At 48.5% G+C, this 25357-nt stretch overlaps 1 protein-coding gene across 5 annotated transcripts in view; it reads left to right on the top strand.

The window, feature by feature from the left end:
- Positions 1-25357, top strand: part of Tox2 (TOX high mobility group box family member 2) — a 132739-nt gene that overhangs the window by 104688 nt on the left and 2694 nt on the right. For all 5 annotated transcript variants that reach the window (XM_005392492.2, XM_013518388.1, XM_013518389.1 and 2 more), the window contains exons 4-7: positions 19421-19660; positions 21258-21485; positions 24097-24177; positions 24929-25324. In XM_005392492.2, the coding sequence (XP_005392549.1) occupies positions 19421-19660; positions 21258-21485; positions 24097-24177; positions 24929-25324 (945 nt within the window). The remainder of the gene's footprint in view (positions 1-19420; positions 19661-21257; positions 21486-24096; positions 24178-24928; positions 25325-25357) is intronic.

The raw sequence follows: 25357 nt of genomic DNA, 5'->3' as shown, positions 1-25357 counted from the left end.
ACCCGACACTGCACACTCACTTACCACTCTCTAAAATATGACACATGTATTTATGAGCCCTGTGTCGCTTGTGTGCCCCTCAAGGGATCCAGGAGCCCTGAGAGCAGGGACCTGTTTTGCTTACGGCTACACCCCAGACATAAGTCAGGGCCTGGTACCAGCAGGGACTCGGTAACTTTTTCAATAAATGCAAATACGCAGTGCTCTGGAAGGCACACACTTCTGAGCATGGCGTCAGGTACTGTGCAGGAGGATGGTGACCGCGATGGGGTAAACAGAGGGTAGCAAGGGCTTCCTTACCTTCTTTATGGACCTTTCATTCTCACCTAGCCCTCCGAGCCAGTGTGTGGCAAAGCAGCTGAGGGTCAGAGGCCTGGGCTGCAGCCGTGGGGTGCTGTTCTGCCCAGGTCTGTCTGCCCAGCTCCCACCCCCTGGATCTTTTTTTTTTTCTACCCCTTTTCTTGTTTTTTTGAGACAGGGTCTCACTGTGCAGGCCAGGCTGGCCTCAAACTCGCAGCGATCCTCCTGCCTCAGCCTCCTGAGTAGTGGGATTACAGGTATGTACCACCACACCTGGGTACATTTCTGGATTTTTAAAAGGAATGAGTTACCGTCTCACCTGACCCCAAGACAGAGCCCAGTACTTAGTGGAGAAGCAGCAGAACCATGGCACTAGCAGGCCCCAGACCAAGCCTGGCTCTTCCTCCAGCAAGTTCTTAGCCCTATAAAACTCAGTTTTCTCATCTGTAGAATAGGAATCTTCACAGTGCCTAACGCCTAGGGAGGACAGGAGGATAAATAAAGAGCCCCCTGAAGAGGCTTCAAATTGCTCGTGGATTGAGAAGCCTTTAAAGTTCATGGTGAGGGGACACATGGCCATAATTTTTTTTCTAGTCCTGAGGTTGGAACCCAAGGCCCTCACACTGAGCTCCAGCCCCAGCATTCTTTTCTGTTTTTGTTCTTTTTTTTTTTTTTTATTTTGAGATAGGATCTCCTTAAATCACTAAGTTTCCCAGGATGGACTCAAACTTGAGATCCTCCTGCCTCAGCCTCTCAGAGTGCTGGCCTTACAGGTATACACCACCATGCCTGGCCAGCATTTCTAAGGGTGGTGTCAGCCAGATTCTGAAACAGGCCCTTGCCTTGAGCAGCACCGCCTGATCTGGCAACATTTGGCCCTTGCCCACGGAGACTGGAAGTGCCTGGCTTGCTCTGCCTTCCTTACACTGTTTCAGAGACCAGATCTCCCAAGACCCCTTTCGCCAGTTAATCTGTGACTGATGTGCAGTAGGAGCTGCTCCAAATGTCAAGTCCTGGCTGTGCCTGGGACCCACTGTGTGACCTCAGGGCCAGTATTTCCCTCTCTGTGTCTTCTGTGGGGTGAGACTGCTGAGCCCCATCCCTGGACCCATCCAGCCTGACCACCCACAGCTCTTCCCGGAAAGGGTTTCCGGAAGTTTTCCCTGCTGCCTCCTCCCCTATCCAGCACTTCAGGCTCAGCTTAACGAGGGGCGTCAGCAGGCAGCACTCGCCGCTTTCCTTGAGAGTTCATAAAAACATGTAAACACGGACGAGGATACAAAATATTGAGCAGCAAGGCAGTAAAACACGCCAGTGTTTGTTGTGTTAACTGAATATTCATGAGCTGACTGTTTAAATTACAGTTCACAACTGTTGCAGGGCCTGATGAATAATTTAAATGAGGGTGGCCAAAGAGATTTCAACACTGCATTAGCAAACTGCTCAGGATTGGCTACAGAGAATTTATAATTAGCTCAGAATATCCTATAATAAATTCCTTGGGAAGATGGTTTTAATTAGCCCACGTGTTAGCCGGAATGTGGCACGTTCAGTGTTCAGGCCGAGGGGGTGGGTCACCCTGGCCTTACGCTCCCCTGTCATGAGGGATCCCTCCACCTGGCAGGAATCTCAGAGCCATGCTGAGCCACCAGCAGACTCTGCAGGTCCTTGGGTTCTGCAGGTCCTGCCTCCTGAGTCCCTCCCCGCGTCACTGCCCCATCCAAGCTCCGGCACCCTGTGCTGGCAGGGCAGATCAGAACGGTGCCCTGCTGTCCCCTCTTTTCCCCAGTGGGGCGGCCAGTGAAGCTTGCTCAGTGCAGATCTGATTCCATCTCTGCTCCTTCACCGAAGGGGCCCAGAGAGAGAGTGGCTAGCCAAGCTTATATAGGGACTGGGCTTAGTTTCTGGGTGCATGGGGACAGAGAGGCCTCGATGGCAGAGGGGACAGCACAGGCAAAAGCGAGCAGGCAGGAATGTTGAGTGTGTGCCACCAGTGAGGAGCAGGGTGAGGAGAGGCTTGGAGGAAGCAGGGACCCGGCTGTGGCGTCCCTTCAGTACGGGAGAGGGGGCAGAGGGTATGGGGGCTGGTGCCAGTCAGAGAGTAGGAGAAGCTGCTGCTCTGGAGCTCAGAGTTCCTGGCCTACCTGGCTCATCCTTCAGTATTTCCTATGTGCTTGCTGTTTGCCAGGCCTGGGCCTAGGCACTGGGGAGATCACCCAGAGAAAGCAGGTGCTGTCCCCACCTTCACAGGACCTGAATCCTGTGCACACTCATGAATGTAGAGTGACAGCTGGGGCAAGTTCCATGAAGAAAACAACAGGGTGAGAGGGAGCACCAGGGAATGTGACTTAGGGAACACAGCCAGGGAATGCCTCCTGGACGTGGGGCGTTTGAGCTGAGGCTGAAAAGTAAGCAGAGGTTGGGGGGAAGATGGGCTGCCAGGTGGAGGGCCTGTGCTTCAGGCCCTGGTGATCTGTCCTCTCCCCGGGCTCCTCAGCTTCACCCCTTGGCCACAGGACTGTGAGGTCCTAGCAGCCCCCTGCCCTCGGGGTGCTGACTCTGACCACAGCAGTTCCAATGGGGTTTCTCATTGTTCCCATGCAGAAATTCTCTCCCGTTTCTCCAAAGATACAGGAAGATTAGTCACAAAGATTAGTCAAAACAAAACAGATAACAGCTCTGACTCCTTATATGGTAATAACAAGAACCAGACCATTTCGGGCAAGAGGACAGCATAGGCGGCCAGCCCGCTGCCCTCAAGAGGGAAAAGAGCTCATACTTTGAGGTCAGACAGACCCGAGTTTGGATCCTGGCCCTGCTCTGTGTGAGCTTATGAGCTACACATTGGGAGCACTTGACCTCACATCTGAGATACCATCGCTTACCTGAAAACTGGAAAGAGCAGCATCAACTCACTGGGTTGCTCAAGGCCGTACTGTGGTCAGTCAGTTCGCAGTTAGGGTCCCCATGAGGCACTCTCCCACAGCGTCCAGGAAGGGTGCATTGACTCGGCCCTCTGCAGTCCTTCCCCTCCCGTGCACTCTGGCCTCTGCCTCCCCTGTGGCTATAAAGCTGCTCTGGCTTGGGGCACTGGTGGCCTCCACATTTCCAGAGCCGTTGGGCACCTGTCATCATACTTGACGTTGGCTGTATGAGACAAACTGAGATGGGTCTCTCCCTCCTCTGCTACTTCATGGTCTTCCACTTTTTGCTCAGGCTACTTTTCTTGGACTCAATTACAGACCAGTCTCCCTTCCCCCGTCCCCTCCCCCTTCCCTCCCCTCCCCCTCTCCCTCCCCTCTCTCCCGCTCTCTCTGCCTGATTCTCCACCTTCAAGGCATCTCTCGTGCCGTCTCATCTCACTGGGTCTCCGATGGTGGCTTCATTGCCGCTCACCTGGCAGTCACCACTTGGTCTTAGCAGCTAAGCTGGCTTTTCTATGACACACTCTAGGTTCCCAGTGACCTTAGGATAAGGGGAGGGCGTGTGTCAGCAGGGCGTGTGACACTGTCCCGACTCGGTCAGCTCGCACATTTGTCTGTCCTGAGGGAGTGAGTGGCTCTTCCTGAATGACAAAGCCAACAGCTGACTTCTTTGTGTCCCGGGACCTGTCACATGCAGACCCCAGGGCTGTGGCTGTGCACAGGTCTCAGCGCCTGCCCTGGAAAAACTGAGAATGTGCCACACAGTCTTGGCGCTCACTCGAGGCCACTTGCTGGAGGGAGGCCTGGGCAGCCCATTAAGAGATCACAGCAGTCCGGGAAAAGGAAACAGGCTCCGAAGCTGGGCAGGAAGGGGTGAGGGGGGAAGGCCATGAGTGTGGGGGGCATGTGCTTGACATGAAGGCTGCGTGGATGTGGAAGATGACGGGAGGAGGCTGGCACAGACTCACGCAACAAACATTCATAAAAGAGCTGGGCGTCGGGCGCTGTCCAGGGTGCTGGCGGTACTGTCAGTGAACAAAACAAAGCTCTTTGCCCAAGTGGAATTTTCATCCTACCCAGAGGAGTGAGACAACAAACAACAAACTAATAAATAAGTCATACAGTGTGTTAGCAGGTGTTAAGTGCTTTGGAGGAAAAAGAACGGCAGCCCCAAGGGCTTGGGAGTGCTGGCCAATGAGGATACGTGGGGTGGGGCAGCTTGTGGCTTGAGGTGGCATGACCAGCAGGCCTCCGGGGAAGGGGAGGCTTGAACAGAGTCTTGCAGGAGGAGGGGGAGTGCGCTGGGGGAGTGTCCTAGTGAGGGGGGCTGTCCTGTTGTAGGTTGCGTAGCAACTTTCCTATCCTCTGCTCAGCGATGCCAGTAGCACCCTCCCAATTGTAACAACCAGAAGCATCTCCAAATGTCTCCAAGGGGGACCCATTGCCCCAAGTTACAGAAGGGTGCTCAGGCGGGAGCCTACTTGGGTACTGAAGGATTAGCCAGAGGTGAGTGTGCTGCGAAGGGGTGAGTGAGGGGGAGCAGAAGGGGGAAGAGGCAGAGAGGCATCAGGTGTGTGTAGGAGGGGCTTGTTACAGGGGCCTGTGCTTAGCAAGGACCTGGGCTTTTTCTTGGGATGAAGTAGGGAGCCAGAGCAGGCTCCAAACAGAAGGATGAAAGCCTGTGTTCCAGAGATGAGAAGCATCGGATCCACAGCCCACTCCCGACCTGGCCAGAAATCCCACACCAGCGCCCGGCAACCCCAGACCTGGCAGCTCAAAGGCCTGTGTTTGCAAACCTGTCTTCAAAGACAAAACCAGCCTGGAAGGGACAAATTGCTCTCCATTCACATCCCTCCCTGCTGGAGGCTTCATATTCATAACAGGATGATCAGCATAACCAGGGAGGGGGCTGCTGCTTTAAAGGATAAATTAGTCTGACTCTTAACTCAATAATTAAAACTGTGATGGCGTTCGGCCTGCAGGGATAATGTACTATTATTATAGTCGTTTGTTTCAATTAAATGCTTACTGATTTTACAATAGCAGCTGGGCACCTGTGTGCTATAGCTATTACTCTGAACAAGACATCTAAATTTCAGGAAAAATTTGTCAGCATGCAAAGGATCTCCTACCAAGCGTGAAAGTTTATTAGAAATACTTACCAACAAGGCTGCCGGGCAAGCGGCAGGCCCTGGGGACAGCTTTCTTTTCTTCTCCTTTGTGCTAGAATGTTTTACCTAGAGGGGTAATTTTCAAGAGTTTGGCTCTGAAACCCCGAGTAGGTTTCAGAGAGCGGAGGGTCACTGGGGAGGGTGGTGTAGGGGCCTTTGGTTGTGGTTTCCCACATCATTGATTGCAGGGTACGATAGGCAGATGTCCACATCCTAATCCCTCAGACCTGTGTAGATGTAATTAAATTAAGGATCATAAGGTAGCACATCCTGGATGCTTTGGCTGGACCCAACAGTATGATAATAGCAGTCCTTGTAAGAGGGAGGCAGGAGGGCCTAACCCACAGAGTGACTGATGTGACCATGGACAGCGAGAGAGAAAAGACCATGTGATACGGGGTCACAAGCCAAGGAATGTGGACAGCATCTATCCAAAAAAAAAGAAAAAAGAAAGAATACAGACTTTCCCAGGAGCCTCCACGGGGAACTGCCCCTGCAAACACCTTGACTTTATCCCAGTGGGACTGGTTGGACTTTGAACCTCCAGGGCTTAAGGAAATTTGTTTGTGTATTTTGATGCACTCATCTGTGGTCTTTTGTTACAGCTGCAACAGGAAACTAACACAGACAATCTCTGCCACCCTCTTAGTGGGCTGAGATGTGGTACTTTCACTAGGGAGGTGAATCAGCTGCATGTTGTAGGACTTCCTATGCAGACCTGTTGCCATTTTCTTAGCACTTGCAGGCATTGTCCCCTCCACCAACTCCTACCCTCTGAATACCCCTTTATCCTCATCTCCCACTCCTCCAGGTACTTAATTTCTGCCAGGCCCATGAGGAGTTTGCCATGTTTGACCTGTGCTGTATGCCCAGTGCCTTTGCATATACTGATCTTGCTCCTGACATACTCTCTACATCCTTCTTGTCTCCTGCAAACTTCCCCTTCAAGAGCCAGATCATAAGTTGTCCCTGTGAAAGGCTTTTTGCTTCTCCAGACATTGAGGGCCTCCTCTAGCACCCAACAGGACCCTAGGTGCACCTGGTTAGCTGCACTAGCTAAAATTGTGGGTGCATCTCTTCCTCCCCTGCATCAGACTACATGCTCCAGGTGGGGTAGTCTTACTTTGCTTTTTGTCTCTAGCACCTAGCCCAGTATCTCAGACATAGCAGCCCTCAGGGAATGTTGGATGGATGGACAGACGGATGGTGGACTTGGAGACTTCTGAAAAGTAGAAAAGAGAAATGACCCAAGAGATAATTCTAATGACAACTTAAATGGCAGACATAAAAAGAGGCCCAAGGCAGCAATGGAAACTCCGATTCAGAAGACAATGGCCAATTTCTAGATCTGTATTGCCAGTCCAGGCTTTTCTGCTAGGTCTAGACTTCCCAGCTAGGCCCCAGGCCTGTGACCTCTTCTCCCTCCTAGACTGGCAGGGAACTTTGGCCTTGACTAATCCCATCATTGATCCAAATTTGACTCAATAATGTCTCCCCAAAGATGTCCATATCCTCTGTGATATACTAACTTCCATAGATAGCACAGGGCTCCCCAAGCTTAGTACATGTCAGCCTATGCTCATTACCTTCCCTCTGTTCCTCTTCCTTGTGATGTGTCTGCCTCAGAGGACTGAAATACACACTGCCTGTCACCGTCTCATCCCAGGCCTTGGGCACTCCTCCTCCCCTACATGCCTCTCACTGATCTATCATCTTTCCTCAATGCCTCTTACCCGATAGACTTGGCCACTTGCACGGACCACGCCACAGTCCCCTCTCCTGGACGGGTACTTTTCCCTGCTCCACCAACCGTGTGTAGCCAGAATGATCTCTCCAAAGGGAAATCCTGACCACATATCTCCCCTGTGTGAGTCTCTCCCATGGCTCCCCGCTGGCCTGGACGAAGCTTCCCGCTGTCCAACCGTGCCGACCTCTGAAGCCTCAGCAAGCCGCACTGTGCTGCCAGGTCCATCTCAGCTCCAAGGCTTTGCACAGGCTGTTCCCTCTACCTGGGCATTATCCCTCCTCACCAGCTACCCCCTGGCCAGCTGTAAGGCCCAGTTCAGAATCTGCCCTTTTTCTCCTGACTGTGTGTGCAGGTCTTGCTCCACTGCCCTCACTGTCCCCACACCAGACCTTTGAACTGTGTTGCAATTGCCCCTGTGCACTCTGACCCAGCGTCCGCACTTGGAATCTGGCCATGCTCGGCCAGGTTTCCGCAGGGCTGCTGGGAGGCGCAGCCGGAGCATCAGGAGAGGCTGGCTCGTGCCCCCAGCAGGACTCGCCCAGTGCCTGGGAAGCTCAGAGAGGTTGACTGTGCTGGTGGTGGGGCTGGTGAGGCCCTGAAAACAGACTCCGAGATGGAGGCTGTGAGAGCTATCGGGAACATCACCTACAGGGAGTAAAGGAAGCAGGACTGGGCAGAGAAAGAACATAAGCAGCAATGTACTGCAGAAGCCTCAGTCATGTGGAGCTCTGAAATGAGGATGTTGCTTTTGAGATGTCCCCGGTTGAGTCAAGGCCTTTGAATGCCTACTTCACTGAATGCAGGCCACCCATGGGGAAGGGTTGTAGCCAGCAGTTGGGGAACTGAGTGTTGTGGTCTTTCAAGGGCCCTGTGGCATGAACAGCATGCCCTCCAGAGATCACAGCTGCGCTCATTTCAGAGAGAGACTGCAGTGTCAGGGTGGGCAGGGGTCAGCCGAGGGAAAGCAGCGGGGCAGGTGTTCGTGCAGGCGTGCGGGCAGGAGGCTAGGCTGGTGGTGGAGGGCTAAGGACACAGGCCCAGAGTGAATCTCAGACCTGCCATCTACAGCTAAACGATCTTGGGCACATGGCTCCCCTTCTGAGCCTCAGCTTCTTCCTCTGAAAAGTGCTTGTGACAAACACATCCTCCTCCCACAACTGGGGAGGCATTCGGGGTGGTCAGTGGTAACTGCCAAGCGAGGATAGTGCTTCCGCCGTCATTTCTGTCAACACCCTTCGACTAACAGAGGGTTCCCAGGCCAGCTCTTATCATCAGTGGAGCCAGCCTCCCTCCCAGCTCCCCTCTCCTTTCGGTTGTTTTCTAACCTCTTCTGAGCCCAGGGGAGATACGGCTTAAACCTGCACCTTGAGCAAGTTCGTGGAGGACGGGAATACCCATGTTGAATACCTACTCTGTACCTGGCTCTGCAGGTTACTCTTGTTACTCGGTCCTCACAGCTGCCCCTCCAGGCCGGTTCAGGATCACCCTGTATCCCTGTCAGAGAAGTTGGACTCTGTATGGGTGCAGTGAGAGGGTCTCAGACCCAAGACAGGCAGAACTCTGGCTTCCCCTCTTCCCAACTGTGTGATCCTGGCAAAGCCCCTTAGCCCTCTGAGTTTCCGTGTCTTTATTGTAAGTTGGGAGGGATGCAGCGTTTGTATTAAAGAGTTATTCGTGGAGCTCCTCACACAGTGCCGGGCATGTACCAAGTGCTCAGTAACTATAATATTAAGGGTGATTACCTTTATTCCTGTTGCCGCCACCCTCCCTGAACAAGCAGCCCGTGCGTTTGGAAAGGGCAAGTCTGCAGCTGTCAAGGGACCATACAGTGTTGGCAGTGGCTTCTGGTCTCCCCGTGGAGTCTGTTTCTGTTTGTGCTCAGAAATTAAGGACTTTGGGGACCCTCTCCAACCAAAGCAGGGGATTAAATGACAGAGCACTGTGGAGAGGATCCACCTTCACCACCAGGAAAAACCCTTCCGAGTCCCTGGGCAGACGTGAGGCTGTGTTTAATGACACCCTGTTTCCCTCGGAGGAAGCTGGGCAGGGCATCAGTTGTGTAGATCAGCAGAAGGTAGGGAGGAGGGCGGTGTGATTTCTCGCTCTGTCCCCACTGTGTGGGGACACGCTTGGCACATAGAGACTGCAGCTGGGGTAGCTGTGGAAGATGCCGCTGTCATCTCACAGCCCAAAGAATCTGTTACCCCGCGAACCTAATTACTTTCACGAGCTGCTGCCTCCTCACAGCTTCTGTGCCTCGTCCTTTCTAGAGAGGCTGCAGATGTGGCTTCCGAACATGCCGTCTGTTTCCCTGCCAGAAGCCGGAGGCTGCTTCCTGCGGTTCCTGGACATCTCCTGAGTGGAAGGCAGGTGTCTTCCTGTGTGCGCAGATGCCCCTGTGTGCCACCGAGGGCCCTTGCTTGGGGGCTCTGAAAGGGTGGCGGCCGGGGAGGGGGAGGACAGCACCAGCAGGGAAGGTTTCTCTGAGGAGGGGACATTCAGGGAAGCTTGGAGGCTGATGACACAGAGGGGAGGTCCCATCTAGAGAGTAGCCCACATGTCCCCAGGGGCCCTGGGAAGGTGCTAGAGAGAGATTGTGCTGGCCTTGGTGGGGCATTTTGCAAGGTCAATCCCTGGCCGGCCAAGGGAGTGCTGGGAGACACTCAGCAGGGACAAGACATTTTGTACCCTGGAAGGGTCACTGTGGTGACCAGCGGGGCCCCTGGACTCCAGGAAGCTACCTTGGGGGCTGGGAGGAGGCGGTGCTGTGGTTTGAGACCTTCAGAAGCAGACCTGATCCAGAGGCTTAGGTGCAAGTGGTCTGTCCAGAAAGCCCTTGGGGGAAAGCAAGGGTGTGAGACTGGAAGGTGAGGTGGCCAATAACAGGTGAGCTCGCAGGCTGTTCCACTGCGGGCCACGGAAAGCAGTCCTGCTGGGGGCCCTGTGTGAGCCCTGTGGCACCCGACTCCGCTGTCCCACTGAGGGGAGAAGACAGCAAGGGCTGTCCACAAACACCCGTCCCTCACAGTTAGGGTCACTCTTGGGGCCCCAGTAGTTCATCAGGCAAAGGCTTCCTGGAAACAGAATTGAGACGGGTGATTGTGCCAACGTTGCTTATGGAGGGAGCACCCCCAGAGAAGGGGCTGCAGGAACCAGGATCCACACAGGGAGCAGGGATGTGGCTGAGACTCGCTTCAGCCTGATCCCATGGGTGCCCCGGAACCAAGCTGCACCACAGAACAAGGGCCTCTGGCACCCTGAGTCACCCAGCCATTGCAGGGCGGGTGCAGGGGTCAGGGTGCTTGTAGCTTCTGAGGCCAGAAGCCCCCATGTGGATACTTCTCTGGAAATGGGGACAGGCCCCAGTGTTCCTAGCACCTGGGGCACGGGTATAGCAGCAGGGTATAAGGAGTTGGGCTCAGGCACTCTAGTATCCACCGCAGTGGACATCCTCAAATAGCAGCCTCCTATCAGTGGTCTGTTCTGCACTTGAGGACATTAGGACAAAGTTTGTTAAGTGTCCCAGAAGGTCTAGGATGCTTAGTGGTTATAATGTGCCTGTTAGCTATCAATTATATATTGTCCTCATGTAGGAGTCTGTCTCCCTAATCGACTGTGAGGCTGAAGGGCAGCGGGGGGCAGGCTCTCTGGTCCTCAGAGCTTAGTGTTGTGACAAAGCTGAGGTTCCTAACAAGAATTTGTAGAGAGTACATTTGTAGCTAGTGTGGGAGAGAAGCTCTGCCGTGGAGAATTTGAAATCCTTCCCAGGTGACATCCAGGTCTGCTGCTCTGGCTTTAATTGTATTCAAGAGACCCAGCAAGCATGTGCTTTTTTACATTCTGAATTTGAATTCATAATGTAAAGAAAAGTCACTGGGCAGCTACACAAGATTTCTAATTCTAAAGAAAGGGCTTCCAAGGATCATACTCCAAAAACTGGGAGGAGTTTAACAAACTTCACTTATGTAGTATGTCCATGTGATGAGGAAAATTCAAGATCAGGAAAGATTGCTTTCAGGTACAATAGATGATTATTAGATTTTAAAAATTCAGTGGTAGGGCTGGGTATATAGCTCAGTGGCTGGGGATATAGCTCAGTGCCTGCCTGGCAAGCACAAGGTCCTGAATTTGAGTCCCAGTACCAATAATAATAATAATAATAATAATAATAATAATAATAATAATAATAATAATAATAATAATAATAATAATAATAATAATAATAATAATAAAAATTTAGTGTTAATTAAGCCATTATTATTATTATTATTAATTTAAATTGGATATCATTCTAAGAGGATCAAGAAGCCAAAGGAGAACTTTAAGGAGGGGTGTATTATGACCTGACTTACATGTCATGGAGGAGTGACAGTGTCCTGGGAGGAAGAGGCGGGTGAGAGGCTGAAGACCGACTGCAGAAGAAGGGACAGTGGTGCTGTGTTCGGGGGCAGGACAGGGCTGTCCAGGGAAGGGGACATTGAGGCTGGCGCCTGCATCTGTAACCTGGGCAACTGCAGGAATGATGCTGCCATTCTCTGCTTTGGTCAAACTGGAAGAGCAGATTTAAGGGGAATTAAAGGCCCCCTTTTAACATGTTTAGTCTGATATGCTTATGAAGCATCCAGGTGAAGATGTCAATTAGGCAACTGAATGTAGATTCTGGAGCCCAGGCTGGAGATTAGGAGATCAGTCTTGCATTATTGGAGACATTTCATGGTGCTTAACATGGCCGATTAAGTCATGTGGATGTGGGCCATTTCCCTACCCCAGACTTCCCAGAAGCCATCACATTTGAGTTCTGTGCTATGCTTTGAAGAGCCCCTGTGATGATTTCTATTATGTTTTTTTAATTTGGATCTGCCTTTGAAGAAATAAATATTGCTGGTGCAAGTTCAGCTCCCTTTGCATCTGTCTCTCTCTCTCAGAAGGAAATAACCACGATTTTGTAATAACTGTTTTTATGCTGCTACTACATTATGCATTTTATGTATGTAGAGAGAGAGAGATCCATCTAAGGATAATAATGTGAGGCAGAAAACAACCATTGCACTTGATAATGATCTTCCATGTTTTAAACATGTACAGAATGGTACTGGGCTGTGTGTGCTCACCACACTCACTGCTGTTTTTGAGTTCATCAGCATTGGTGCCTGTGGCTCTAGGTCGTTCACTCTGACTCTGAACAGAATTCCTTTATGTAACTGTACCACAGATTTGCACTGCTTCCCAGTTGCTGAACATTTAAATTCCAGTTTTTCTGGGATTTAAAAAATGCTGTAGTGATCATCTCTGTTGTAAGGTCTAATTTTCAAAAGGTAACATTGTGACTCTCATACAAAAGTGAAAATATGTCAAAAAACGTTTTAACTTGTTATTGATGGGGAAGCCAGGAAGATATTGCAATCACTTCAAAGGAGAATCTAAATAATAGACATGTATGTAAGCAATCAGGAATGTTGAAATAAATGGGCTAATCAATGCAAAACTATTTAATATCTGTAAAGCTTTAGAATATAATGTTTGGAGTGTTTTCTACAGAGCATGATGAATTAATTAAATCTTCATTAAATGAAATTTATGTGCATTTTATGGACAAGAATCAGTTGCACCCCACCTGCCGTCCTTTTGGATGCTTTATCAAGGAGAGAGAGAAAAAGCAAGTGTAGGCAGAGATGTGAAGAAAGTAGAACTGTTGTATATTATTGGGGGGAATGATTTTTCAAAAATTAAAAATATAACCACCAAGCTGGGCATGGTAGCCCACACCTGTAATCCCAGAACTTTGGGAGATTGAGGCAAAAGGATCAAAAGTTTGAGCCCATCCTCGGCAACTTAGCAACTTAACAAGATCCTGTCTCAAAACTTCTAAAAGGCTTGGGAATGAGTTTACTGTGAAGGCCCTGGGTTTAATTCCCGGTATGGAAAAAAAAAAAAAAAAGAAGGAGAAGGAGAAGGAGAAGGAGAAGGAGAAGAAAGAAGCAAGGGGTGGGTGGGAGAGAGATAGAAGAAGAGGAGGAGGAACTAAGAAATTCCCAAACTGGGCCTTGTGGTGCACAGCTGTAATCACAACTCTCTGGGAGGCTGGCCCAGGAGGATGGAGAGTTCATGACCAGCCTAGACTACATAACAAAAGCCTGTCTCAAAAAAAATGAGAACTACCATATGAGCCACCTGTTCCATTTCTGGATACATATCCAAAAGAATCAAAATCAAGCTCTCCAAGCGATATTTGTACATCTGTGTTCATGGAAGCATTATTCTCAGTACCCAAAAGATAGAAGGAATCCAAGTGTCCATGATAAATGGGTGAATAAGCGAAGTGTGGGACATGCATACAGTAGAATATTACTCAGCCTTAAAGAGGGAAGGAGACCCTGACTCTTCCTACAACATGGATGAGCCTTAAGGGCATTATACTAAGTAAAACAAGCCAATCACGGAAGGACAAGTAGTGTGTGATACTACTTACGTAATGTGCCTAGAGTAGTCAGATTCATAGAGACAAAAAGCAGAAAAATGGTTTCCAGGAGCTTGGACAAGGGTGGAGCAAGGAGTTATTATTTAATAGATATAGAGTTCCAGCTTTGCAAGATGAAAAGAATTTTGTGGATGGATAATGGTGATGGTTACATCACAGTATGAATATATTTAATGCCACTGAACTGTACAGTTAAAAATGGATATGATGAGAAATTTTGTGTTGTGTGTATTTTGCCACAATTGTTAATGATTTAAAAAATCAGTTCCACTAATGTCATATCAACAGCTTCAAGATTGTAAAATAGCTACTTAAAAATGAAGGTAACCTATAAACTGCAAGAGCTAGTAGACCACGCCCAACAGAAGGACATTCATTTGCCCATTTCTGAGTCTTTCACACTTTGTCTCACAGCATATGTCTCTTCTTGTATGTGTGGAAAGGCCCTTTATAGTGAATGTCTTGGAGTGCAATTGTTAGGCTGTAGGATGTGTGCATCTTTGATGTCCTGGATATTGCCAGATTGTTTGCTGAAATGTTCAACTCTGCTAGCTTATACTCCCAACAGGAAGTAGGAGCAGAAACCTACATGTTCCAGTAAACCTATGAAAAGGATTTGCCTTCATTAGTAATCAGAAAAGTGCAAATTAAAATGATTTTGAGAGGATTTCACCCTTAGCAGGTTTGCAAAAATTTTTAAAATCTGCCATAATCAAGTGTTGGCAAAATATTAAATTACTGAGTCAGGAGTATCTGGTTGAAGAATTCTGAAGGTGGGCGACTGGGAATAAAAATAAAACAAGTTCTAACACAGAGCCCTGAGCCTAATTTTCTCTTGAGGAAACAATGTCATTTTCTTGGTTAAGGAAGGAGCTGGGTATAGTGGCACACACTTGCAATCCTAGCTACACAGGAAGATCACAGATTTAATGCAGCCTGGGCAAATTAGTGAGACTCTATCTCAAAATAAAATTAAAAAGGCCTGGAGATATAGCTCAAAGGGAGAGTAATTGCCTAGCATATTTGAGGCCCTGGGTTCAATCGCCAGTACCACAAAAAAATACAAGCAAGTTACAACAGTAACAAAAACACCTTAAACCAGTCACAGTGGCACTCACCTGTAATCCCAGCACTCAGGAGACTAAGGCAGGAGGATGGCGAGTTGGAGGCCAGCCTTATCTACATAACAAAACCCAATCTTGTTTTGTTTTGTTTTTGTGATTTTTTTCCAGTACCGGGAATCAAACTCACGACCTTGCGCTTGCCAGGCAGGTGCTGTGCTGCTGAGCGAAATCCCCAGCCCCTGCAAAACCCAATCTTAAACAAACAAAAAAGACTGAAGAAAAGAAGACTGTATACATGTTGGGGTGGAAAAAAAAATGTTAGAGAACAGATTTAAAACCTTCCATCCCTTAAAACAGTACACTTTAAATGTGATTTTTAGGTCTCGTTGTGATTCATATAATGATAAAATATATATATATAGCACAGTATATTAAGAATGGGGCTAGAAACTGACATTTACCTATATGCTGTTCGCAAGCTACACCCTTAAAATGATACAGGACAAAAATAAACCAGTGCGGAAAATGATAATGACAGCAAATAAAGTAGGATTTAAGACAGAAACATTAATGGAGGCGAAGATACTTATTTTTTATAAACAAGGGGAGTCAAAACAGCATTCTGAGTCATTTACGGGATGAATAACTTCCCATATATATATATGAGAGAGAGAGAGAGAGAGAAAGAGAGAGAGAGAGAGAGAGAGAGAGAGAGAACCTGCTTGAATTCTATGGTGATACTGATGAGAACACAATAGAGACAGCAGGCTTTAACTCTGTTTTCTTCAGATTTTATGGCTAATGTAGTCAAAACTGTGTATTGAATAGATATATAGAGAGACTTATATGTGACAGTGTAGGCATTATTTTAGATATACATGAAAAATTTACAAAAATGGGTCATATCCTAAGCCATAATGGAAGCTTCAATATATTCCAAAAAGATAAAAGTCTAGCAGTCATGTTCTGTGAACCACAATAACAAAAAGGTACAATAAATAAAAACACTCTTCCAAATAACTTCAGAGTAAAAAATGAAAATCAAATCTTCCATTGTAAAATATTTTTAAAATATTTGTATGATGCAGTTAAAATTCTCCTCAGGGGAAGAATCTTCGTGGGAGAGCATAACTTCTAACCCTCAGCACTGCTGACTTCCAGGGCTTCCAAACTCTTTGCTCATGGGCTGGAGCCCAGGGAAGCTATCCTGTGCACTATAGCGCATTTAACACCCTTGGCCTCCACTCCCCGGATTTCAGGCACACTTTCCAAGCTGTGAAAGCCAAGCATGTCCTCTGGCATCATCAAATGTCCCCTGCATGGCAAAATTGTTCCTGTTTGAACCCCTGCCCTAGTTGCCTCAATACTAAAAAGAAAATGTGCAAAGAAATAAATGCTTAATTTGAAAAAGCTACATAAAAAAGCACATATGTATGATACCTGAGATCAACATTAGTAAGAGGAAACAGAATTCAATTAAAGAGCGGAGAAGTTGTTGAACTGATTTTTTTAAAACTATAAGAATTGGTCCTTTTGATAGACAGCCATAGCATTTAAACTTTCAAGAAGAAAAAATTTACAGAGTAACATGCATTGACAGTATTATAGTTCTGAGTGGGAATTTAACTACAAAAACCATGGGATAAATGAAAAAGTCACAATTATAAGAGTTAAAATCTAGATGAAAACGAGGTGTGGTGGTGCATGCCTGTAATCCCAACACTCAAGAGGCTGAAGCAGGAGGATTGCTACAAGTTTGAGGCCACTTTGGGCTACATAGTGAGTCCAAGGCCAGGCTGAACTGCACAGTGATACTGTCTCAAAACAAACAAATAAACAAACAAATCTAGGGGAAGGCCTGCAGGGAATGTGGTTCAGTGGCTGTCTTAATTATTTTTCTCTTTGCTGAGACAAAATACCCAACATCCAAAGTTAAAGGAGGAGAGGTTTATTATAGCTCACAGTGTGTAGAGGTTTCTGTGCATATTCAGCTGACTCCAAGACAGGGTGGGATGGCAGAGGTACATCACAGAGGAGAAACAGTTCATGGCAGGCAGAAGGCAGCAAAGCAATGAAGTAGTGAAGAAGCAACAAGTAACAAGCAGTGACAACAGCAGCCCTCTTTTTGTCCCTTGGGCAAGTAGCACTCACACGCAGGGTAGGGCACCTTTAATCCTCAAATTGCACCTTGAATCATCTTAGCATCGCATCCTTAATCCCAGCATCACACACTCTAGATCCAGCTACTTCTGAAAAGCCCCACCTATAACCACATGAGGCTTTGGGGGGACATCTAGACACAAGCCATAACAGCGGTAGACCACTTGCCTACCATGTACAAAACCCTGAGTTCTAGCCCCAGCAATTAGAAAGAAATCTAGATGAGATGGCTAATTTTCTTGGAAACTAAAATAGATGTGTTATGGAAGATAGTGTTAAAGTGTAAAAAAAAAAAAACAAAAACCAAACTGGACTCCAGATGGTTTTTTGTCTAAACTCTGACATTTCTCTAAGGAAAATAAGATTTCTATGTTATTTATGCTGTTCCAGACATAAAGAAAAAGAAACATCTGAGTTGTTTTTATTAAGCTGGTCATAACAAAAACACCAGCATTTGACAAAGATACCTGTAACAAATAAAAACTGAGAGATGCACAAAAAGACAGTTCTCAGAAATAAAGACACAGCAGACAAAGATAAAGAAACATATAGGCAACGGCAGTAATATTAATACCACACTCCACTGAATTCACTTGGCAAAATGAGACCAAAAATGCGATGTTATAATAATAAAAAGCTCGATCTGGGTTGAAGATATAATGGCTAGGCTTCTATTTGCAATACAAATTAACATCAAGTTCTCAAAACAAAAACTTTAAGAGTAAAAGGGGGAATTTCATGGAAGCAGAAAAATTGGAGCACCCTAGACAAGCCTGTGTCAGATTAAGGAACCAAAATTAAGAAAGGAATGTAAATAATATAACCACTGCTAATCAAATCCATAATATACTGCTATATAAATCTGCCAGCACATCCTACATTTTGCATCTAAGTCCTATAGAATAGGTATAAAATTTAATTACATTTGGGTCCAAAAGAAAAAATTTAAAGAATTCCCAAAAGTACAAATAGTACATTCCACATTCTTTGATTATTTTTGTTAATAAAAATTAGATGCAAAGAGAACAGAGGCAAAATTAACTACTTAGAAATTCTAGAATTCTTAAATAACTCTTGGAAGAAAAAAATGAAAAAGGAAATACTTGTACATAAAAAAAGAGTAATACCAAAATCTTACTTGAAGTCTATGAGAAATGCATTTTCAGAGGAAAATTCACACTCTTATAATGACTTTTATTTCCTCTGCACCTGTGACTAAAGTCATAGTCAGAGGAAAATTCATAGCCTGAAACTTACTACCAAAAATAAAGGAGGAAAAATAAGTGAATTAAAAATGTAACTCACATTTTTAGAGAGGAAGCAACGATAATAAATGTTAAAAAGCAGAGGGAGAGATTAATAAACATAAAATTCATATTAAGAATTAGAAAACAGGGGCTGGGGATTTAGCTCACCGGCAAAGCACCTGCCTGGCAAGCACAAGGTCGTGAGTTCGGTTCCTGGTACCGGAGAAAAACCAAAAAAAAAAAAAAAAAAGAATTAGAAAACAGGCCAGGGATATAGCTCAGTGGCACAGTGCCTTCCTGGCAAGCACAAGGTCCCGAGTTTGATTCCTGGTACAAAAAAAATTAGAAAACAGAGGGGTTAGAGGTCTGATTCTTTGCATGAGAAAAGAAATAGTGTACATGAAATTGAAAGTCCATTGGCTTACCTAATGAAGAAGTGAGAAAAAATGCAGACATATAACATTATACATTAAAGGGGAAATGGCCACAGGTGCAGAGGAAACAAAAGCCATTATAAGAGTGTGAAAGTTGGTAAGCCTCACTGAATGAGTGTGTGAGTGTGTGTGTGTGGTATGTTTGGGTCAAGAGTACAGATTCCTCTCACTAGGAGTTTAGTATGAGAAATGTTTATCTGTGAAACCACTAGCGTTCTTACAGGATTCCAAAAATAGCCAGTTAGAAAATATCATGGGGAACAGAATTACCAAGAAAATTACTGACCTGAAAGTACGAAACTTGATAAAAAGATGTTTTTATTCAATGTATTTAACAAATGCTAGTACAATATAGGGCTTACCGTATGTCAGGTACGTTTGATCTTTAACAACCTTAGAAGGTAGGTTTCATTACATCCACATTTTACAGCAACCGAGGCACAGAAGTACTAAGTAACTCAGCCAAAGTCACCCAGCTAGAAGGGGCAGGACCAGGATTCAAAATGTAGTTGACCTCCAGCGTCTGTGCTGTGTGCTACGTGTGATGTTGCATACTGAATGGATGCAGAGATGCGTCCCAGAGGGAAGCCAGTAGCATGAGATGCTCTACTCACAGCTGAGCTGAGCTCCCTGGCAGGGGCTGGCATGCTAATTGTCCAAGGTGCATGACACCAGAGAGGCAGAGTGTTAAGGAGCCCTGATCCCTCACAAGTGCTCCAAATCATGCAGCCACCAAAGCACAGCGGAGATTCCACCCCTCGGGACACCTCAGGAGGCAGGGAGCCAGGCCACCTACCACTGCTCACCATCAGGCCCTGCCTCTGAGGGCACATGAGACCGTGTGGCAGGGCAGCCCCTTCCAAAGCTAACGCTCTGTCCTGTCCTCCTCTCTTAGATCCAGGAGATGGTTCACTCCGAGGTTGCTGCCTACGACTCGGGCCGGCCAGGGCCCCTACTGGGACGCCCAGCGATGCTGGCCAGCCACATGAGTGCCCTCAGCCAGTCCCAGCTCATCTCCCAGATGGGCATCCGGAGCGGCATTGCCCACGGCTCCCCGTCACCCCCAGGGAGCAAATCGGCCACCCCCTCGCCCTCCAGTTCAACTCAGGAGGAGGAATCCGAAGCCCATTTCAAGGTATGTGGGATGGAGAGGCACTGCCGTAAGATACGCCCCAGTGAGCAGGGGATGGGCCCCGTGGGGACATGGTCATCACCTCCCTCTGGAAAAGCCTAGAAAGGCGCCTCTGCCCTTTGCTGGAAACTGCGGAGGAAGAGAATCAGCAGGTGAACAGTGGCTCGTCAGCAAACGGGCCTGGGACACTGGACTTCTGCTGCTACATCTGCCGAGGCCCTCACCACTGTGTACATTGGGGCTGGGCAGAGGCCTGAGGCATAGCCGTGGCACCTGTGCCAGGAGCCCGGAGCCTGCTGGGTGGGAGTGGTGTGTGTTTCCTCTGAAGGATGGCTCAGCCTCACCCAGGGTGACTTGTTCTGTAAGAGATAGGCCAGGCGTGGCTGGGTCTTGTTTTATTTTTTAACAAGGACATCTAAAACAGTCCCTGTGGCCCAGACTCTATTGTGAGCACATAACAAGCATTCATCCATGTAACCCTCATAGCAGTCCTACATGGTAAGCATTGTGATTATCTGTGTTTAGCAAATGGGGAAACTGAGGCACGGGGATTTACCCAGTGTCTCACAGTTAGGGTTTAAGCGCAGGTGGCTGCAGTTGCAATCTGGCATAGGGGTCCTCACCCCTCTGCAATGCCCCGTCTGTCATCTCCCCCGCTGATTGTAAGACGCACCTCCAGCCTTACTTTGCTAAGGCCTCACCATGGTGCTGAAACATAGGAGAGGTGACCGAGCTTTTTCAATCAAGGGCAAACTTTGCAGATGATTTGCGATCACAAGGAGGAGAGCAGTTAGGAAACACACACCCAGAACTTAGAAACGGGCCCCAAGGGGCTGCACATTCGCACAGTGGCACACCCAAGCACAGCCCACCCGATCTGGGCAGGAACGCCTATTTCTCTAGAATCAACCTGCAGCACATTCACTCCTGACTGGGGGCTTTTCCAGCTCTGTGAAGGAAAATATTAACTTGGAAAAAACTAATAGAAAAAGCAGAAGAAAAAAAGTTAAAAAAAATTAAACCACGATAGACACACAGATGATTTCTGTGCAGCAGAAAAGATAAAAAGTCCCAAAATGATGGTTTTATTGCTGTATAGGACATTGGCCAATTCTCTGTGTACCTTAGCAGTCTCGATCATTCAGTCTTTCAAGGACTGTGAAGACTTTTCCTCCTGAATTTCTCTGAGTCAGTATTATCCTCACACAGGTTCTCTTCAGTTTGTTAAATCTCTGTTGAGGTATACCCAGTGCTCCTACCCAGGGTCTGTGTGTCTTTCTGTCCATGTGTCTCTGCTTCTGCCTGTTCGTGTGGATCAGTATGTATGTCTGTCTGTGTCTGTTTGTGTGTCTTTATCTCTGTGTGGGTCTGTGTGTCCATGTGTGTCTATATATGTCTGTGTATCTATTTGTTGTCTCTCACCAAGTGAGTGCTGACCTACCGTGCAGGCCAGGCTGCAGTGTGTGAGCCTGGATGGGACAGTCCCCGTCACCACCTGGGTATGACCCGGGCTTGGTAGAGCCGTGGTGGGACTGCTGAGCCAAGTCCAGCTGGGCCTGAGGCTGGGCTTCTGGTTTTCTGACTCCTCTCACCCGGGCAGATCTCGGGAGAGAAGAGACCCTCGGCCGACCCAGGGAAAAAGGCCAAGAACCCTAAGAAGAAGAAGAAGAAGGACCCCAATGAGCCACAGAAGCCTGTGTCAGCCTACGCACTCTTCTTCAGAGACACTCAGGCCGCCATCAAGGGGCAGAACCCCAGTGCCACCTTTGGGGATGTTTCCAAAATCGTGGCCTCCATGTGGGATAGCCTGGGAGAGGAGCAGAAGCAGGTGAGCCTCGATCCCTTTCCAAGACTTTGGGGTGCTCGTGCCAAAGGCAGACTCTGCCGAGAGCAGGTTTGGGCCAGAGCAATGGATCCCTGGTTTATATGAAATGCTTCCTTTAGCGTATTCTAAAATGTAAGGCATTTTTGGAATATAGTGTTGTGCCAGTAGCTTATAAACTGTAGCAGTTTATTTGAGAGGTGATCCCCAAATCTGCAGAGTATGGAGAGGTAAGACAGGGCAAGGAAGGCAGCCAATGAAGAGCACAGCGTCCGAGAATTCCCACAGTCCCCTGGGAACCCCTGGCTGAGGGGTGGCCCGGCTGAGCTGCAAGGGGCGGGGTGCGCACCAGCTTTTGTCCGTCACTGCTGGAGAGCAGCTCTAGCACTCAGGCCTGCCATGGGCATGGCAGAACAGGCTGCTGTCCCAGAGAGCGCTGTGGTGAAGGGACAGCACCCTCAGCCTCTGGAAGTCATGTGTTCTGCTCTGCAGTGGTGAGGGCCAAGGGTGCTACAGGGCACCGCCAGCTTCTGCTCTCAGACCTTGGTTGTTACTGTCCTTTCTTTGTTGCTACACATTCCCCTTCCTTTGTGTGTGTATGGGGGCCCCCTCTCTTTCTAGCACGATCTCGGAGGATGGCGATCTCAGGTCCTCTGTCCCTACAGGGCCTCCCTGGGGATGCTGCTCTGACCCCATCCAGTGCAATGCAGGGGCAGGTGAAGGTCAGAGAGAGTCTGACCTCCTGTATGGGTCCTATTTCTGATATTTTTTTTCCTGGTTCTAGGCAGCAGATTCACAGGTTTGCTCATGCTTGGCAAGTGCCCTGTTACTGAGCTGCATCTCCAACCCGGTTTCTGAATTTTCTGACTGCACTGTTGTTGGTCTTTCTGCTGTTGTCTTTCAATCCAAGAACTTATTATACATCTTAGTATATCTCCACCAATGCATCATAAAGGACATGGTTTTCTCTTTTTTTTTCTAGCAAACTGTTGTTGATATATTTAAAAGCTAGCAGTTTATTTTGTCACTATTTTTCTGGATGAGTTATATTATAATTTCTGATAAATTTTCAGTTAATCCCTAGACATTCAGATATATAAAATGTACATAAACATCCATATATATATATATATACATGTGTCCATATAGGGGGGAATATCTATATCTATAGATATAGATATCCTTTATAAATAATAATGATGATGGTAAGAATATCTTTTCCTTACTTTTTTCTTTAAGTTTTTTTGAGACAGGGTCTTACTATGTCGTTCAAGCTGGCTTTGAGGTCACTATGTAGCCCAGGTTGGCCTCGAACTTGTAGTGATCCTCCTGCCTCAGCCTCCCAAGTGCCAGTATTACAAGCATGTGCCATCATGCCCAGCTCTATTTTTTTCCTTATTCTTGTCCCCCTACTTCCCATTTTTGTATTTCTAATTTTGTTTTCTTTTCCCAGTGATGGTGATTGGGACTATTTGAAAAAGATGTTAGCTCGCGGTGGGCAGAACGGTCTTCTGTCTTTCATTTACTTCTCATGTTTCATTGTTAAGCATGACTATTAGCTGTGTCAGTCAAATTTCATTAAGAAATTTTATTTATGTTCCTACTCTGCTAATAATATACTAACAAAGGAGACGGTGTTGGGAAAATTATAGGGAAGAAACAAAAAAAAAGGCCCATTTCACCCAAAAAGTTTAGAGCCTTCTGACTGATGGGAAAGTTTTCCCAAATCATCAGAAAGCAGACAATTCCAGAACTTAGAGAAAGGAAGGCACCTTTCACACGTCTTCACGAAGACTTACTGAAGCTACCTACACAGTTCTGAATGAGTAACAAACAGTCCCAAAACTTACTGGTTAACAGCAGCAACCATTTATTCAAATCGTGATTCTGACGGTCCCGGGTTGTGCTGGCCTCAGCGGGATGCTTCTGTCGCTGCTCTTGGTGGGGTTCCCCCACGTGCCTGCAGCTCTGCTTCAGCTGCGAGCAAAGGGGGCCGTGTGTGTCTCACCCCTCAACCCCACCCCTGGCACACTGGCCAGGTGTGTTCACATGGCAACTCCGTCTCGAGCACAGTGAGGGGGAACCTCCCTGTGCAGGTCCCTGCCTGCATCGCTTTCAGTCCTGTCCCTGTTGGCCAAAGCGAGACCCAAGCCAAAGCCTGGGTCATGAGGGGAGGGCTCCACCCAAAGGCGTGAACAGAAGCAGGAAAAGACGGGGCCGTTCCTACAACAACCTACAAACCTACGTCTAAAACTCCTAATACTAGTCCTACCAGAAATGAGTCCAGGGCTTATGGCAGAGTGCAGGGACAGCTGGGTCAGAGAGGGGGCTTTGGAGACCCTGTCTTTCTGGAGTCGGTTGCGCTGATGTGACGGGGAGCCCGGAAAGGTGAAGCGTGCTGTGTGAGAGCCAGAGCGGCCTGGCTGAGGACCCGGGTAGCCTGGCCTCTACCCTCCCGGTGCAGTGCTCCCGGAGAGGCCAGTGGGTGACGGACCCAGCTCCCCGTCCTACCACACTCATGCACGTGTGGCCTGGAGTCCATGCCTTCTCATCCAGGCCCTGCACCGTGACTCCTCGTGACCTTCTCCCCGGTGTTGCCATGTCTTGGATTTTTCAGGCATACAAGAGGAAGACAGAAGCGGCGAAGAAGGAGTATCTGAAAGCTCTGGCAGCCTACAGGGCTAGCCTCGTCTCCAAGGTAACAGAATCCCTAGGCAACACCCTAGTACAATGGACCACTTGAGAGGTGGAACAAGAGCTGAGGCCCTGGAGTGGCTAGTCCCGCAGGTCTTAGAAAGGATGGATGAGACCCATATGTCACAGTTACAGTGGACCTACCTGTGCCAGGCCCATGCTGGGCACTTAATGTGGCTCTCGTTTCACTAAATTCTCCCGGCTGGAGCCCAGCTTATCAGCTTGCCTGAAAATATCCAATTAGTGGTTACAAGGATTCAAATCCAGTTTGCCAGTCTTTAGTCATTTTTTTTTTTTCTGGTACCGGGAATCGAACTCAGGACCTTGCGCTCGGCAGGCAGGCGCTTGTGCCGGTCTTCACTGCTTCCCACATCTTCCTCTCAGCCCTCACCAGCAATGCAGTGATGAGGTGTGACTGTAACTGGGGCCCAGAGGGCTCACCCTAGAATCTGTGACAGAGGAGGTGGTGCCTGAGCTGGGCCATAAAGGGGGTGTTCAGAGTCGAGGGGACAGCACACACGGGCACAGAGAGCTGTGTGGCTACTGTGAGGGGGTGCGGCCCCGGGGGGGGGGGCTGGTCAGAGCCAGGCGCTCCAAGTACCCCGTGTGGTCGTCGCTGCTTCACCCACAGCTGTCCCCCGGGCATCCAGAGAGCGGCTGAGGGCCGTCGTGGTGGGGTACAAAACCACCTGGGCTCGCAGCCGGGGTCTGCTTATCCGCTTTGTCCAGAGTAACTGGTTTCCATCTCCCCCCAGAGCCCTGCAGACCAAGGCGAGACCAAGAGCGCTCAGGCGAATCCGCCAGCCAAAATGCTCCCGCCCAAGCAGCCCATGTACGCCGTGCCCGGCCTGGCCTCCTTCCTGACGCCCTCTGACCTGCAGGCCTTCCGCAGCGGGGCCTCCCCCGCCAGCCTCGCCCGGACGCTGGGCTCCAAGTCACTGCTGCCAGGCCTCAGCGCATCCCCGCCGCCGCCGCCCTCCTTCCCGCTCAGCCCCCCACTGCACCAGCAGCTGACACTGCCCCCGCATGCACAGGGCGCCCTCCTCAGCCCACCCGTCAGCATGTCCCCGGCCCCCCAGCCTGCTGTCCTGCCCGCCCCCATGGCGCTCCAGGTGCAGCTGGCGATGAGCCCCTCTCCTCCAGGCCCACAGGTAAGTGGGGCAGAGTAGGGATAGCCCCGGTGA

This window comes from Chinchilla lanigera, unplaced genomic scaffold (genome assembly GCF_000276665.1).
Source record: "Chinchilla lanigera isolate Chin_1 unplaced genomic scaffold, ChiLan1.0 scaffold00044, whole genome shotgun sequence".
Lineage (NCBI taxonomy): Eukaryota > Metazoa > Chordata > Mammalia > Rodentia > Chinchillidae > Chinchilla > Chinchilla lanigera.
Note: the sequence above shows the minus strand (reverse complement) of the source record. Positions and strands in the feature narration are given on the sequence as shown.